This window comes from Hemicordylus capensis, chromosome 3 (assembly GCF_027244095.1).
Source record: "Hemicordylus capensis ecotype Gifberg chromosome 3, rHemCap1.1.pri, whole genome shotgun sequence".
NCBI classification, from domain to species: Eukaryota; Metazoa; Chordata; class Lepidosauria; order Squamata; family Cordylidae; genus Hemicordylus; species Hemicordylus capensis.
This window is the reverse complement of record NC_069659.1, coordinates 350,992,539-351,008,058: the sequence shown is the minus strand read 5'-3', so window position 1 is coordinate 351,008,058 and position 15,520 is coordinate 350,992,539. Positions and strand designations below refer to the sequence as shown.

The 15,520-nt window shown below is 48.3% G+C and overlaps 1 protein-coding gene across 1 annotated transcript in view; it reads left to right on the top strand.

Annotated features, from left to right (window-relative positions):
• LOC128350630 (cytochrome P450 2J2-like) overlaps positions 1-15,520 on the top strand; it is a 49,446-nt gene that overhangs the window by 11,771 nt on the left and 22,155 nt on the right. The window contains exons 2-4 of the mRNA XM_053309020.1: positions 7,371-7,533; positions 10,360-10,509; positions 14,199-14,359. Of these exons, the coding sequence (XP_053164995.1) occupies positions 7,371-7,533; positions 10,360-10,509; positions 14,199-14,359 (474 nt within the window). The remainder of the gene's footprint in view (positions 1-7,370; positions 7,534-10,359; positions 10,510-14,198; positions 14,360-15,520) is intronic.

Here is a 15,520-nt window from a genome sequence, read left to right as displayed (position 1 = left end):
ATTGACCTCAGTTGTGTGCCTGTTACAGAGGTGCTGGGCAGTCAGAAAGAGTTATTGTAGTGGTTGGCAGTGCTGCTCTGATCTTAGGCAGGGGAGGGGCAGGCAGGTGAAACTGTTTGTGGGGAAGTACAAATGGAAACTTGAAAGAGGAAATGCTCCAAGAGAAGGAAGGGAAGATAACAAGGCCAGAGGCAAGGATCAGAGAGGGAATGGAAAACTCATAAGGAGAATGAGCAGAAAGAAGATCTGCACATGATCAGAAGTTGCACTGGCAAGGAAAGCTGAAATTTGCATATTTGTAGCAGAAATCCCCGGGTTTTGTGATCGAGATTGACACCAGACGTAAGAGAAAGCAGGTTTTATTGCTGGCAATTAGAGACTCAGCGGAATAAATTCCAAAGGCTGAGCCCCATTTACACCGTGGCTTCGCCTTTTGTATACATAGCAATCTACATACAGGTGAAACTCGGAAAATTAGAATATCGTGCAAAAGTCCATGAATTTCAGTAATGCAAATTAAAAGGTGAAACTGATATATGAGACAGACGCATTACATGCAAAGCGAGATAAGTCAAGCCTTAATTTGTTATAATTGTGATGATCATGGCGTACAGCTCATGAAAACCCCAAATCCACAATCTCAGAAAATTAGAATATTACATGGAACCAAGAAGACAAGGATTGAAGAATAGAACAATATCGGACCTCTGAAAAGTATAAGCATGCATATGTATTCAGTACTTGGTTTGGGCCCCTTTTGCAGCAATTACTGCCTCAGTGCGGCGTGGCATGGATGCTATCAGCCTGTGGCACTGATGAGGTGTTATGGAAGACCAGGATGCTTCATTAGCAGCCTTCAGCTCTTCTGCATTGTTTGGTCTCATGTCTCTCATCCTTCTCTCGGCAATGCCCCATAGATTCTCTGTGGGGTCAGGTCAGGCGAGTTTGCTGGCCAATCAAGCACAGTACACTGTATACTTTTCAGAGGTCCGATATTGTTCTATTCTTCAATCCTTGTCTTCTTGGTTCCATGTAATATTCTAATTTTCTGAGATTGTGGATTTGGAGTTTTCATGAGCTGTACGCCAAGATCATCACAATTATAACAAATTAAGGCTTGACTTATCTTGCTTTGCATGTAATGCTTCTGTCTCATATATCAGTTTCACCTTTTAATTTGCATTACTGAAATTAATGGACTTTTGCACAATATTCTAATTTTCCTAGTTTCACCTGTATTGTAGATACAATTCTCATTAATAAGCACCGTCATCTTACAATTATACCAATCAGACATTTTCTGCTAACTATAACTAAGCATTTCTCCTCCTCCTTTTCTCTGCATATTGATTGCCAAACTATTTTTCACTCCTTTCCAGATGTGGCCTTGAAAGTACTGGCCAGCCAACACTTTGTTATCTACAGAAATCAAAAGGGCCCCAGCCTGCATACCAGCAGTGACAAGAGTTATTGTGCTGTTATCAAGTTGCAATTAGAGCAGCTTGCAGACCCTTTTAACCATTTCTTAACCACAAACCTGAGTCTGCCTCATTCCCCCCTTTGCCGCCCTTGGGCGGCACTTACAACTCACTGTCCTTTCTGGACAGTGCATGGTACAAAGGCAGGAGATGAACAGCTGTCTTCCCTTCCACCATTGACTCAAGGGCCCGTCGCCCCAAAGAGAGGAGCAAGGGTAGTATACAAGGTATCAGGGTACAGCCCAGCAGCAATATCAGAATTCCTCCCACCATTGTTTTCAAACCTCCCAAGGACTCAAACCAACCCCCAAACCAATCAGAGGTGTCTAGACCCTGCCAAGTCTGGGCAGGAGCATGTGCTAGTTTTCGCATATGATCAGTGATTTCTTCTATGACTTTCCCTTGGTTATTGATCTGGATACAACAATTGGAGAGATTAAATTTGCCACATACCCCGCCCTCCATTGCTAGCAGATAGTCAAGTGCTAGGCGGTTCTGGTACACTGCCGTGCGGAGCTGGGTGTTAGTTTGGGCTAGGAGGCTGAGAGCCAGGGAAGTCTCATTTGTGATAATCTCTAACACTGCTTGTAGCCTGATAATGCGGTTGAGCATGTATATGGGAGTCCTATACCCATAGGTTCCATCTTGAGCCCAAGTGGCGGGCCCATAACACTGTATTATCCGCTCTGGGGGCCATTCATTGTCCTTCCAATTTCCTATTCTCAGAGGTGACCCAAGACTCCGCTTGGTCCGCCCTCGGCTCTCATAGACTGGGACCCCTAGACGTTTGCCTGCCCTGATGGGAAGGAGGAAAAAGCTGGGTTTGATTGTGCCCAGCATGCAGGTTCCCGCCCAAGTTGGAGGCAAACTGACATAGGCAGCTGTCCCACAGATCCAATATAGGTGTTCCGGAGCCTCCCAAGAGCTGGAGGTCCCGCAGGGGTCCTCCCAGAGATCATATAGGCTCTTCTGTGTAGACTGATTATAAGGGTTGGGGGGGATCTTAGAGCCTGCATGATTGAAGTCCATCCACTTCCTGGTGGTGTTGCAGACCATCCCTGCCTCACAGGCCAGGGCCCCCGTGGAGATGTTATATTTCTGCCCAGCTGGGCGAATAAAACATCTGACCCTATGATGGAGTTCTGGAGGACCCACCAGGTGGGACGCTGATGATCTGTCCAGGTTAGATTTGAGCTTCTGCTTATGTTGACATAATCCACCTCCCGCGCCTCCCAAGGCCACTGTTCGCCCATTTTGGTGCCTGCACAGACATAGCAGTTGGTCACACTCAAGCTTAGGGCTACTCACTCTGCCAAGTCCACAAACAGGTTCTTGGTAACAGCTGGCACCTCCTGACCGTGCCCATTTCCTTCCAGAATGTAGTGTGGACAAAGTGCTCAGTGGGCTTCTCCCAGTCCCCTTTCATCAGGAACCGGACTCGGCCGGTTGGATCCCTGGCCCCAGAGACATGGATTCCCATGCTAACCTCAGCTTCATAATTCCCTTCTCCTACTGGCACCCAGGAATTCTTGGCCTGATTAGGAGTGATCCTGAGGCAGAGGGGGGTGCAGCGGTGGTGTTTGCAGTCTGGTTTCGTCTGGCCGTGGGTAATCTTGAATCCCAAGGCGTTCACCCACCCCTGGCGATCCGTGTCCCACCTTCCGGATCGAGCAGGGGCCCTATTCAGAGTAGCCCTGAGGAAACCTACATAGAACCTGGCTGTGCGGTAGGTCCTTTCCCATTCTACTCCCCCACAATATACCCCAGCGGGGTCCTGGTCCGTGGCATGACAGGTGTCGAAGCAAAGGGTCAAGGGCTTGTCCTGGCTATGGGAGGGCACGGTGGTATACCTCAGGAGTTGGTTATAGGTGGTAGCTCCCAGCCCCGAATTTGGCCCATACAACTGAAGCTGCCACTTGGCCCGCCTGCCTGGGGTGTGGCAGACTATGGAGCCGGCCTCTGTACACACCCGGTAAGTGGTGTTAGCGTGGCGGCAGGTCGAGCTGGTGCCATTGCAGCTGTATGAGCTATGATAGACCAACGTCTGAGTGGTCTTCCAGCCATCAGTGGTAATCCACAAGCAAGGGTTGCACCCCCCTTCCAGCCCTGACCCTTGCTCCGGGAGGGACAGGCTGGAGACGAAGCAGAAGGCCAGGAAAAGGAAATTGAGGTGGGGGAAGGTCCCGCAGCGGTGAAACAAAAACATAGTTATAGACGGGTGCATTGCCCACCCCGTCGAACCTAACAGACACTAGGGCCACTGGGGAGCCTGGGGGAGCAGAATGTGGGGTTACAGTAACTGAGGGTAGACCGGGGGAGTCAGTCATAGGATCCGGTGGTGCTGGCTTCTTCCTCTGTGCGTAGATCAATCCGCTTCCGGTGGGATTGAATGCAGGGAGCCGACGCTCAGAATCTTGACCTGTGTCCACCGCCAGTCCCGGTCGGCGGGGGGCAGAGGTATCGCCTTCCGCCTCGGTTCCTTCTGGTTGGCCTGGGGTTCGAGGGCACCTGCGGCGGAGTCTGAGTCGGAGTGGGCTTTTAGAATCTAATTCAGTGGTCCACTCGTGTGGTGCCAGTTTTAGGCGGGACCAGTGGATCCAGGCAGCAATCCCCTTCACCTTGACAGCTGTCGGGGTGGCCAATGGTACTGTATAAGGTCCCCTCCAGAGGGGCCCGAGGGCCTGCCTCGGTCCCCTGGCTGGAACAGTTGCACTGTGGGCATCAAGGAGACTGGGATTTGTCCCTGGATCCACCAGTTTAGGTCCCTGAATTGGCTTCCCAGCTGTTGGATCTGGCCTGCCACTATAGTGTTCCCCAGTTGGGTCAGATCAGGGGTCACTCGAGAAACAATGGGTGGCGGCCTCCCATACAGGGCCTCAAATGGGCAGATGCCTGTGAATTTAACTGGAGTGGCCCTGATGCGGAAAAGGACGCTGGGGAGCAATTTTGGCCAGGTCAAGTGGGTCTCCTGGCATAATTTGACCAATTGGGTTTTAATCGTCCTGTTCATGCGTTCCACTCTTGTTGAGGATTGGGGCTGATAGCTCGTGTGGAGTTTCCAGGTAATTGGAGAGCCTGGGTTACCTGCTGGATTATCCTGGCCACAAGCGAGGGCCCAGGACTCAATTGTGAGGGGGAGGCCAAATCTTGGTATGACCTCTTCTGGCAGGACCCTAGTGACCTCTCTCTCCTTTCCTGTGCATGTAAGGAATGCCTCAACACCCTGTGTAGGTGTAAACAAGTACAAGGACATGGCAAACAGTCCCTGCCCGGGGAGATCAGTAAAGTCAATTTGGATATTCTCAAATGGGGCTGCCCCTACTGCCTAAGACTCGAGGGGCACAACGGGCCCCTGTCTTTGGGCTGGATCTGCTTTGAGTAGATCCCCAGCCGCTCTTCGGGCTGCCTGGTCAGCCCTGTGAAATCCTGCCATCCCCCCCTTTGGTGGCCTCGGCAGTGCATGAGAGCCATTCGCCGGGGACACCAAACAACCTCGGGGAGGCGGAGAATCCCCTCACCATGTTTTATCTTCTGGCCCCCTGCATTGATTGTGACCATGGGCTCCCGGGGGCCCAAGTTGAGGGTGCCCAGTCTGTCCTAGCCTCCTCCTAGGTGGCCAGGCCGACAAAATCTCCTGGCTCCTGCCACTCAGGGGCCCCTCTGATGGCGGTCATCCAAAACCTGTCCCTGTGGCATCCCTCTGCCACAGCCTGCGTTGTGACCACTGGGCCTCCCACCCCGGAGTTCCCGGTTTCTCTCGGGACATTCATTCTTCCAGTGACCCTCCTCTACAATAGGCGCATTGGTTGCGCCCCAGATGTCCCTTGTCCTCCTTCCTGTAGCCTCTCTGCGTTCTGACCTGCTCCTTCTCTCTCTCGTCTTGCCCATGCCATCTGAAATGGTGGCCGCCAAAAGGTTAGCCTTTTGCCTCTGGCCACGAGCCTTTTCGCGCTACTCTTCAGTAGCTGTCCTTCTTTCTTTCTATCTCCTCTCTCCTGTCTGCCACTTTCCTACCTCTCCTTGCTTGCCTCTCTCCTTCTCTGTTCCCCTCCTCCCTGTTTCTCCACCTTCTGTCTGTCCCTCCTTCACTCACCTGTCTTTCACTTCCCCTTTTCCTTCTACTCCTTCTCTATCCTCCCTCTGTCTATTCTATTCATGCTGACCCTGTTGGCAATGGCCAACAGCTGGGTAGTGTTCATCCATGCAAAACCCTCTTGCTTCTGCAGCTTCCTCCTAATGTCAGGGGCAGCTTGGGTGACCGGTAAATCTGGGAAGATCGCCCCCATCTTCTTCGTCTGGGCCCGCGTAGACAAGGGGGAGAGCTGAATCAAGGGTTCTGGGGCCTCTTCTGGTTCCTCTTCAAGGAACCAGGGTAGGTGCTGCCTGTTGCTTGCAACAGCTCCTGAGCCATGGGGGTCGCTTGGTCACGAGGACCAACCAGGAATCTATGGGTCCCTGGGTCCCCTGTAACTACATTCCACACCTTCTGGGTTACAAACATCTTTAGTTGGTCAGGATCAAGATTGGTCCCATAATCTCCTGCCTTCCTGGTTTTGGGTTGGGGCAGAGAGCAAACTGCCTCCTTCCTACTGTGTTCCAATTCCCACTGGCCTTGGGGATGTGGAACCCCAAGTACTTTACACGGTCCTAGCAGACTTGGCCTTGGCTCTTGGGACTCGGCAGTCACTAGTCCCTCAGAGCCTTCCCAAGCCTGACTTGAAGCTCTTCAGCATACAGTCTAGGGGTGTGCTCTTTGTGTGTTTCCCACCCATGATTGAGACAACTATCAAGACAGAGACAATGAAGGGAAGGGTATAACAGACTGCCAGTAAGGGGGTCTGGCAGTTCACACACAGGGTGACAGACAAAACAGCTGATTCAAAAGCCCCCTTGAGCGACCCAAATGCACTTGCGTGATTGGGAACTGCGCTCATCAGGGGTCATCCGCACTCAACTTGTCAGATTCACACACAGACAGCCACACTGCTATCCCTTCCCCCACAAGCCTGGGTGGCGGTTTCAACTCCCCTTTTTGGAGTCTACTTGGGCCCCTGTAGGAGGTGATCAGGCTCCTCTTCTCCTTCTAAGGAAGGAGGTCAGTGTCCCTGTGCGATATCGCAGTGTCTCACCTGGTCCTGTAGCGGAGCTCCGTTTCCCCTGTTCTGGTTTGTCTCAGCTGGTGCGACCAGGGCCGTTGAGGATGAAAGGGAGGACTTCCTGAACCGTCCGCCGATCTGAGCAGAGTTCAAGTAGAACCCTGGTGCGCCTGGCTCCTATCAACGGGCGATGCCTAATGTCCCCCCCAAATGCACTCAAGGCAAGTGGGCAAAAGCCCCAATCCCGGACACGAGCCCCCAGGAAATGTAGCAGAAATCCCCGGGTTTTGTGATCGAGATTGACACCAGACGTAAGAGAAAGCAGGTTTTATTGCCGGCAATTAGAGACTCAGCAGAATAAATTCCAAAGGCTGAGCCCCGTTTACACTGTGGCTTTGCCTTTTGTATACATAGCAATTTACATATTGTAGATACAATTCTTATTAATAAGCACCGTCATCTTACAATTATACCAATCAGACATTTTCTGCTAACTATAACTAAGCATTTCTCCTCCTTCTTTTCTCTGCATATTGATTGCCAAACTATTTTTCACTCCTTTCCAGATGTGGCCTTGAAAGTACTGGCCAGCCAACACTTTGTTATCTACAGAAATCAAAAGGGCCCCAGCCTGCATACCAGCAGTGACAAGAGTTATTGTGCTGTTATCAAGTTGCAATTAGAGCAGCTTGCAGACCCTTTTAACCATTTCTTAACCACAAACCTGAGTCTGCCTCATATTAATGTGAAATGACTCACTCTGAATGTCTCTTCTCTATTTTGATCCAAATGGCAGATGGCAAAGCAGTATGGAAATATTTACACTGTATGGGTAGGGGATAAACCTGCGGTAGTTCTTTCTGGATTCCAAGCTGTGAAAGAAGCACTGGTCAACCATGAAGAAGACTTTGCTGACAGACCAGAAACCCCTTTCCTGGCAACTGCATTTAAAAACAGAGGTATGTTGTGAAGGGGATGAGGTTTTAGTTATCCTCTCTCCAGAGAAATCATAGAACAACTTCATGCATGCAAAAGATTAGAAAAGAAACACCAGGATGCATTTCCCATAAGACACTGAGTCTTCCACAGCACTGATTATGCCCAAATTTACAAAGAGACAGAAGACAGTAATGGAGACATGACCTTGTGGTCCTGCTGGCCATGGTCTTGCTGATAGGGGAAGTGGCTATTCCATGCATAAGGAAGCAGCGTGGCAGAAGGTATGAAGAAGGGTCTGGGGAAAGAAAGAGAAGGATGGAAGACTAGGGGAGTTGAAAGGAAGTGACAGAGGGCTAGCGAGCCTTCCCATTCATTCTAGCAATTGCATTCTAGCAATTTTTATTTGTAGGACTCATACCATAAGAAACAATGGAAGACATACTGTGCAAGGGGTCAAGGACAGCTTGAACTCTGACCATGCCCGTGTGTGTGTGTGTGTGCGCGCGCATCTCTGATAGGACTGCACTGCTCATTAGTAGTGCTCTGCTGCAGTAAGTGCTCCGTGCACTCAGTTGTGTGGTGTGGTGCTCATTTCCCAGTAGGCATTGTGTCACACAGATGCATGCACAGAGTGGTTATCATGGAGTACTACTGTTCTGCAGCACAGCCCCATTGGAAGTGCTTACACATGTGCAAGGGTGTGGATGGTGCAGAAGCTGCCCACATTCCCTTGTACAGTATGTCAGCCAATATAATAATAATAATAATAATAATAATAATAATAATAATAATAAAATAAATAAAATTCAGCCATCCCAGGTCCTTGGGAAGGACTTGATGTCTGGATAAAACAAACCAGTCAATAACACCTGTCTGACTGTGTAAACAAGAAATAATAATAATAATAATAATAAAACTGGCTGAGTTTTTGCTGACATGATGTGCAATCCTAACAGGGACTGGAGGGTATTGCAGTGCTGTTGTTGTGGACATAGAAGCAGCAGTGCTGCTGGGGAGGACACCAGTTGTGCTACTAGTGTTACCGTAGTTTCTCCCATTGTGGCAAAAGGGGAAAATCACAGTGACGGTGGCAGCACAACTGCTGCTGCTGTGTCCACAGAAGCAGTGCTGCAAAACTCCCCTGTTCCAATTAGGACTGTGCATCATGTCAATCTTAAAAAAAGAAAAAAAAGGTTTTAATTTGTGGGTGATTTTTAAATTGTTAAATTGTTTTAAGTTTTTGTACTGTATATATTTTAACTTGTGTTATGCTATTTTTAACCACCCAGAGATGAAAGTTTGGGGCGGTGTACAAATGTGATAGATAAATAAATAAATAAATAAATAAATAAAATCAATTAATAATAATAGGATGTTCCATGTCGTGATGTATGCACATCCAGGTGTCTCTGTGTCTGTGTATGTTTTTGTGTGAATGATTGTACATGTGTTCATAAGAAAAGTCAAAACAGGGCCTGAACTACCCAGTATACAACCCATGTGGGAAATCTGGTTCAATGAGGTTTCCCACATGGGTGTAGGCTGGCATTTAAAGATGCAGGTATATTCGTGTGAGTCCCACATATTGTGTATTTGCTGCCACAAATACTTGTGTAACATCAGTATTTTCTAGCAGCACCCAGAATCTATGGGAACTGCCATGAGCTGCCACTTCATGGCGACACTCTAAGAGCAGGAATGTCTGTGAGCATCTCTCTTAGGAGTTTATTTTTATGTATTTTATTTATTTTTACATTTATATGCAGTTCCATTACCATTTGAGTGGGGAGCCCAGTCTGCTTGAGTAGGGGGCAATGTACTGTGTGGACTAGTCTCAGAACGCCTTGGGATTTTCTTAATGAAAGGCAGAGTATAAATTTATAGTGCGGTCTGGGGATCACATCTGAAATGGGTGAGCACCTGGAGGTGAGCCTTTTTGGCTATAGCTCAGACAGGTCAACTCCCTAGAGGCTTGGCGGCTCAGGGAGGTCTGGCCTGGACCGATCTCCTCTGTCAGGCTAAACCGCTCAGAATGGCTTGGCGGCTACTGTGGGGTGTAGCTATGACTGAGGCCTGGCAGTAGGCTGCCTAAGATGGGCAGCTCCTGCTTTAGAGCAGTGTGGCTGCCCGGAGCCCTGGTGCAGTCGCCCTAAGCCATAGGGTAGGCATGCCTACACATACCGCACTGTAGGGGCGGAGAGCCAATCCCTGCTTGTTAACTGAGTTCTTCTGAAGTTTTACATAAATTGTGGCTCTTATTAACTCCATACCAGGTGTATCGTGTCTTCTTGGGGTACGGGGCAATGCAACACTATATGATTACGTATCTTAGTTTGTTGGGAGTAGCTAAGTTGAGCCAGAGGTAAACTCTCTGGCCAGCCTCCCAGCAAGCTCCTGGATGCTATCCCAGCCTGCCCTGTGCTGTCCTCTGACTGATAAACTTTCCTTACTTCATCTGCTTCACAGCCATTGGTCTCGGTTGCAAAGGGGGCTGGCTTACCTGAAACGAACTGGAGGTGCATGAAGAGTGTGGATTCAGACCTAGCATGCACCTCAGGGTGAGCAGCACTTGATCTGGCTAGTCAATCTCAAACCATAGTTACACATCCAGGTTGGAGGCCCTGAGTGAATCTCAGGTTCTTGCCTTGGCATGGGTTCATATGGTTACAGACAAGTTGGTTAATGAATTTGCAAGTAGCTTCCGCATTATGTGTATACCTACTGATTGCATAGCTCTTGAATGCAAAGGCATGCTCTGCACTAAACTGGCCTCCACTAGGCTTGCAAACCTTTTTTATTTGCTTCTTTAGTATCAGTAACTTCTCACTGATTTGCAATGGCTTCAGGAATTACATTTTCCAATGGACACAACTGGAAGCAGCAGAGACGTTTTGGGATAGTCACCCTGCGGAAGCTGGGACTGGGGAAGAAAGGCTTGGAGCACCAGATAGAAGAGATGGCCCAGCAGCTTGTGGAGACATTTGCGCATATGAAAGGTATGTGATGCTAAGAGACTATGCTAGCACATGTCCCAGTCTGCAAACATCTCTGGGTGGGCCTGTCTGCTTTTGATTAATCACTACACGAATAAGTTAAACGAGTGCTGCATTTTTAGGGTGCTTCAAATTGTTTGTTTCTGTTAGGATCTTGCACCAGGCCCCCTGACCTTGAAGAGTAATGGTCACAGACTACAGAGCTGTCCTTGAGCCAGCTCCCATCTGAGACACTGCCTAATTGGGTAAATTAAGTCAGGACTATGAGACCCAGAGTAAAAGGGGAGCAGTCTAGCCCCTAGTTCATGGTGAGCAGTTCCCATAGGATACCTTCCCCGAGTTCCAATTTAGAGTTGGAGCACAAAAAGAGAGATGGGGGGGGGGGCGGAGAAGAAGCCACTTGTAAATAAAGATGTACAATTTGATTTGTACACGAATCCATTTGTGCTAAATCAGGGGTGATTCATGAATTTGACCTTGAATTGAATCACCCCCCCGCCCCATGGAGGGCCTGATTCGAGGTCAAATCGAATCAGCCTCGACTCAAACACAAATTGATTCGAGCGATTCATGTTACAGGCACCATTTTTTCTCCATGTTTCCCCCTTGCTAATTGGCTTTCTGGAACTGGCTTCCAATTGGCTTGAGATCTCCTTGCTTCTTGGTTGGCTTGTTGTCCAAATCAAGTGTTGGCATGGGCAGCTGTGCCTCCATTGGCTGAGGGGAGGAAGCAGAGGGGGAGGCCACAGGAGGGATTTTCAAAATGTATATAAGGGGCTGCTTGGAGGCAGAGAGAACCATTTCTTTTGTCCCTCAGGAGAGAAGGATCAGAGAGAGACTGCAGTAGCACTGAGAGCAGAGTGGTAGTGGTGGTCTGGGCCTGCTTCCTGCCTGCTTCCCTGGCCTCCACTGTGAGTGGAGAGAAACACAGAGGCTTATCTGACTCTTCCTCAATTTCGCCGAGCGACGCTGAGGCCTGCTGTCTGGCCCGGCGTCGCTTCCCAACTGCAAGGCGCGCCTGTGCAGTCCGCCGCCCGCCATAGCAGCACTCGGCGATCCGCCGCCCGCCACCGCCGCACTCGGCGATCCGCCGCTGCCCGCCACCGCCGCGCTCACTCCCGCCGCCGCCGCGCGATCCAGAGGGGGTGTGGGGGGGCATGCCACTTTTTGGCACCCCCCATGTGACCCACCAGAGTGGCGCCCTGGGCACGTGCCCTGCCTGCCCCCCCTATCGTTACGCTTGGAATTTTAGTTTCTTTGTGTGGCTTCCTCCCACCCGCCCCCCACAAGCTTATTGTTTGTAGCTAGCCCCCAGTGGCTTTAATAACCGGGGTGCTATGCTGCCCCACCTTGCCGAGTGCGGCAGTGGCGGGCAGCGGCGGCGGATCGCTGAGTGCGACGGTGGCGGGCGGCGGCGGCGGATCGCTGAGTGCGGCGGTGGTGGGTGGCGGCGGCGGATTGCCGAATGTGGCGGTGGCGGGCGGCGGTGGCGAATCGCTGAGTGCTGCAGAGCGATGCTGAGGCCTGCTGTCTGGCCCGGCGTCGCAGTAGCTTCCAGCTGTTCCTTAGAAAAACATGAAGATTACAAAAGACTAAAATTCACAGCTATGAACTCTAATTGTGTCTAGATATGGACAAAAATATTCTTCAAAAATATTCTCAAACATTGCTTTTCTTGATATTCTTCACTTTCGAGGGGAGAAAAATGCTTAAGAGAATTATTCTCCATTACACACATTCTCACCTCATGAATTTCTTCACACAGGAATAATTCACATATCCATAGATAGCTTCTTGGAAGCATTGCTAACCAAGTATAGCAGACCTTCAGAATATTTTAAGGAACATACTCAGGGCTCAGGTGGTGGGCAATGAATTGAGACTTCTTTAAAAAGACTGCATAGGCAGCTGATAGAATCTATTTAGTTTTATAACCAAGTTAATGAACAAGGTCATAGTTTTTTCAAGGTAGAGAAACAAAGTCCCTCATTCTCTTGACAAACCTTTCTTTTGTAGCTTAGAGTCAGAAAATGTTGCACTTGTAATGGCACCTGAGTAGCTGAAAGTTATTTTGCAAACCAAAGGGAAGAGTCATTAAGAGGACTCCAGTGCACCATCACCCCGTGTGTGTGTGTGCCTCTTCATTCAATGAGGCCTGTTACTGAACTATGCATATTGTCACTCCATGTGTTGAGTGTAAGACCTAACCTGCTTTGCATGTATCTCAGTTCTTCCACAATTCCTGAGCATGTGCAGAGTCATAAACTTGGTGAGCTTGGTTATAAAATTAAATAGATTTTATCTACCACATGTGGAGTGATTCTCTTGGTCTTTTATAGAAAGCAAGCAAGAATCCAAGAAATCTTTTCTGTTCCCCTCAATGGTGTCTAGACACTACCATTTTTAATTAGTTTTCTTTTCCTGAGTGAGGATCATGCTGGGGGAAAGCGTGCAATTTCTGGAAAAATCAGCTGCTGTATTGCAGGGGTGGTGGTGGTGGTGGTGGGGGCACATGAGAAATTGCAAGCAGTAGAAATCCCTTAGAATTCCACCCCACTTATTCTCTTGAGCAGTTTTAATTGCTTCTCAGCCTTTTGTCTAAGATCAAGTGTAATATATTCTCCTGAGAACTTTTGGTGAATATTTTGGGGGAATATATTCCTCAAGTCTAATTGCATCCATGGGCACAGTGCAAGAAAGAAAGAAGTGTTTGCAAGGGAGAATAACACATAGCCAAAGGTTTCTATGACCTGTTCACCGCTATGCTGCTCACACTGCTGAATGGCTAGCGCGCTTTCCAGACTAGCTGCTCAACAGCAGTAAAATGCCTCCGTTCAGGCAAGTTGTATTCAAAATGTAAGCAGCAGGGGAAGCAGTCTCATGGAAACTAACAACCCGAAAAAACAGCAACTTCTTTACGCCGGATATATGCTAGCTCTATACCACAGCGATTAAATTCAAAATAAGGTATTGGAAATGTGAAAGGCGTCCTGCTGCCTGCATAGAGACTGCGGTGTTACAACGCAGGAAGTGTGGAAGCACACTTCCGAGATACGACGTGACCCCATTGCAGGGCCCAGGTTAAAATGCAGCTGGCCTACTTAGTTGTCTTGAGCGACTACAGCAGAAACTTCTGATTGTCTGTGCAGCTCTCCTTCGCCCCACCCTTCCCGTGTGCACATGTAACTTCCTTGCAGCATGATCCTCTTCAGATTGCTACCATCGGCAGGATTTAAGTTGATGACACAGTACATTTTAGAGTGAAATGTGATCTATCTTCTTCAGTTTTCTGATAAAAAAATTAATACATTGCAAGAGATCTCGGGGCTCTCGCCTTCCCTAATCTTCTTCCACCAAGGTATCTCTCACCATGAACGAGAGAGGCAGGAATGATGTTAATCTGACTACAACCCCTGCTAACTTGGCAAAGAGGCACCTTTTAACGTGGTGATTCTCTTTATTTAGCAGGGGGAGAGTAACTGGCCCTATCCACCCCCAGCACAGTATCTCCAGTGACTTGCTGGTGTCTATCTTGTGCTTCTTTTTAGATTGTGAGCCCTTTGGGGACAGGGATCCATCTTATTTATTTATTATTTCTCTGTGTAAACTGCTCTGAGCCATTTTTGGAAGGGTGGTATAGAAATCAAACAAATAAATATAAAATAAATAAATACAAACGGCTTTATTTGCAGGTCAGCCATTTGACCCTTTGTTACCCATGACGAATTCAGTCTGCAACATAATATGTGCTGTGGCTTTTGGTAAGCGGTTTGCTGTTGATGACAAAGAATTCCTGAAGTTGGCTCATGCCATTGACATTGCCTTAGCATTTGGAGGCAGCTTCTTTCATGGTGTGAGTAGTCTTTTTCTTTCTTGCTGAGACACCCATTGGCCACGCAAACCCTTCAGCAATGTGGCATTCACCTGAACTCTGTGTCCCTAGACTTTACCTGAAGTTCATACTTAACTAAGGGCTGTTCTGGATGGTGATTTGTAGACATTCAAGTGGAGGTGTAAAGAGCCAGCCACATGTTGTTCAAGTGCATTGTGTAAGTTCTTAGTACCATTTACTGAAAATCTGTGGGAAAAGCCTTTTTTTTTTCCAATACTGCTTTTACAGATAGCCCTCAGTCTTATGACACAATCGGTTATGGGTTCCTGAAAACCGTGTCTTAAGTTGAAACACCTTAATCCAGAATCTATTTTTCTGTAGGAAACAATGTTATGAATGGAAGATTGGTTCCTGAACAAAGGCTGGACCCCCTATTTTTAAGAAACCTTTCTACAATTATAGGAAGCTCACTGCATACAGGGGCCCTCTGCCGTGTGCAAAGCTTGTGGTGTTTCAGTCACCAGCATACAGAAGTGCAGCAAAGGAGTTGATGGTGAAGAATCAGAAGTTGCTACCCCCTTCACCACCCCCTTCCCAATCTCTTCTGCCCATTTCAGGCCCTGCCCTTTTTGGCCGTGGGATGCTGCATGCATCTGGGTGGCCATTGGGTATGCTGCCCACCATCCCACTCATCTAACTCTTCTTCAGTGTGATTGTGAGAAAATGAGAGAATCCATATCTTCTCAGACCATATACTACACCTGTGCATGGCCCAAAATGCTGGAGTTTTGCTCTGACCCAACAATGTAAAAGTGGCACCTTCAGGAGAGGCTAACATGGCCTCTCTAAACTTTTGGGTTGGGTCATGTTGGATTAAAGTGTCCTTTTTATAAGCTATCCATCTAGATGGCTATTGTATTGTATTTAGAGCCAGCATAGCATAATGTTTAGAGCCAAGTTTGAATCCCCATTCAACCATGAAACTCACTGGATGACTCTGGGCCAGTTACGTATCTCTCAGCCTAACCTACCTCACAGGGTTGTTGTGAGGATAAAAATAATCATGTGCACTGCTCTGAGCTCCTCGGAGAAAGAGCAGGATATAAATGTAAAAATAAATAAATCCTTGTAATACATACAATGAATGTTTGAGCTCAAAGCTTGTAAAATCAAGGACTGCTT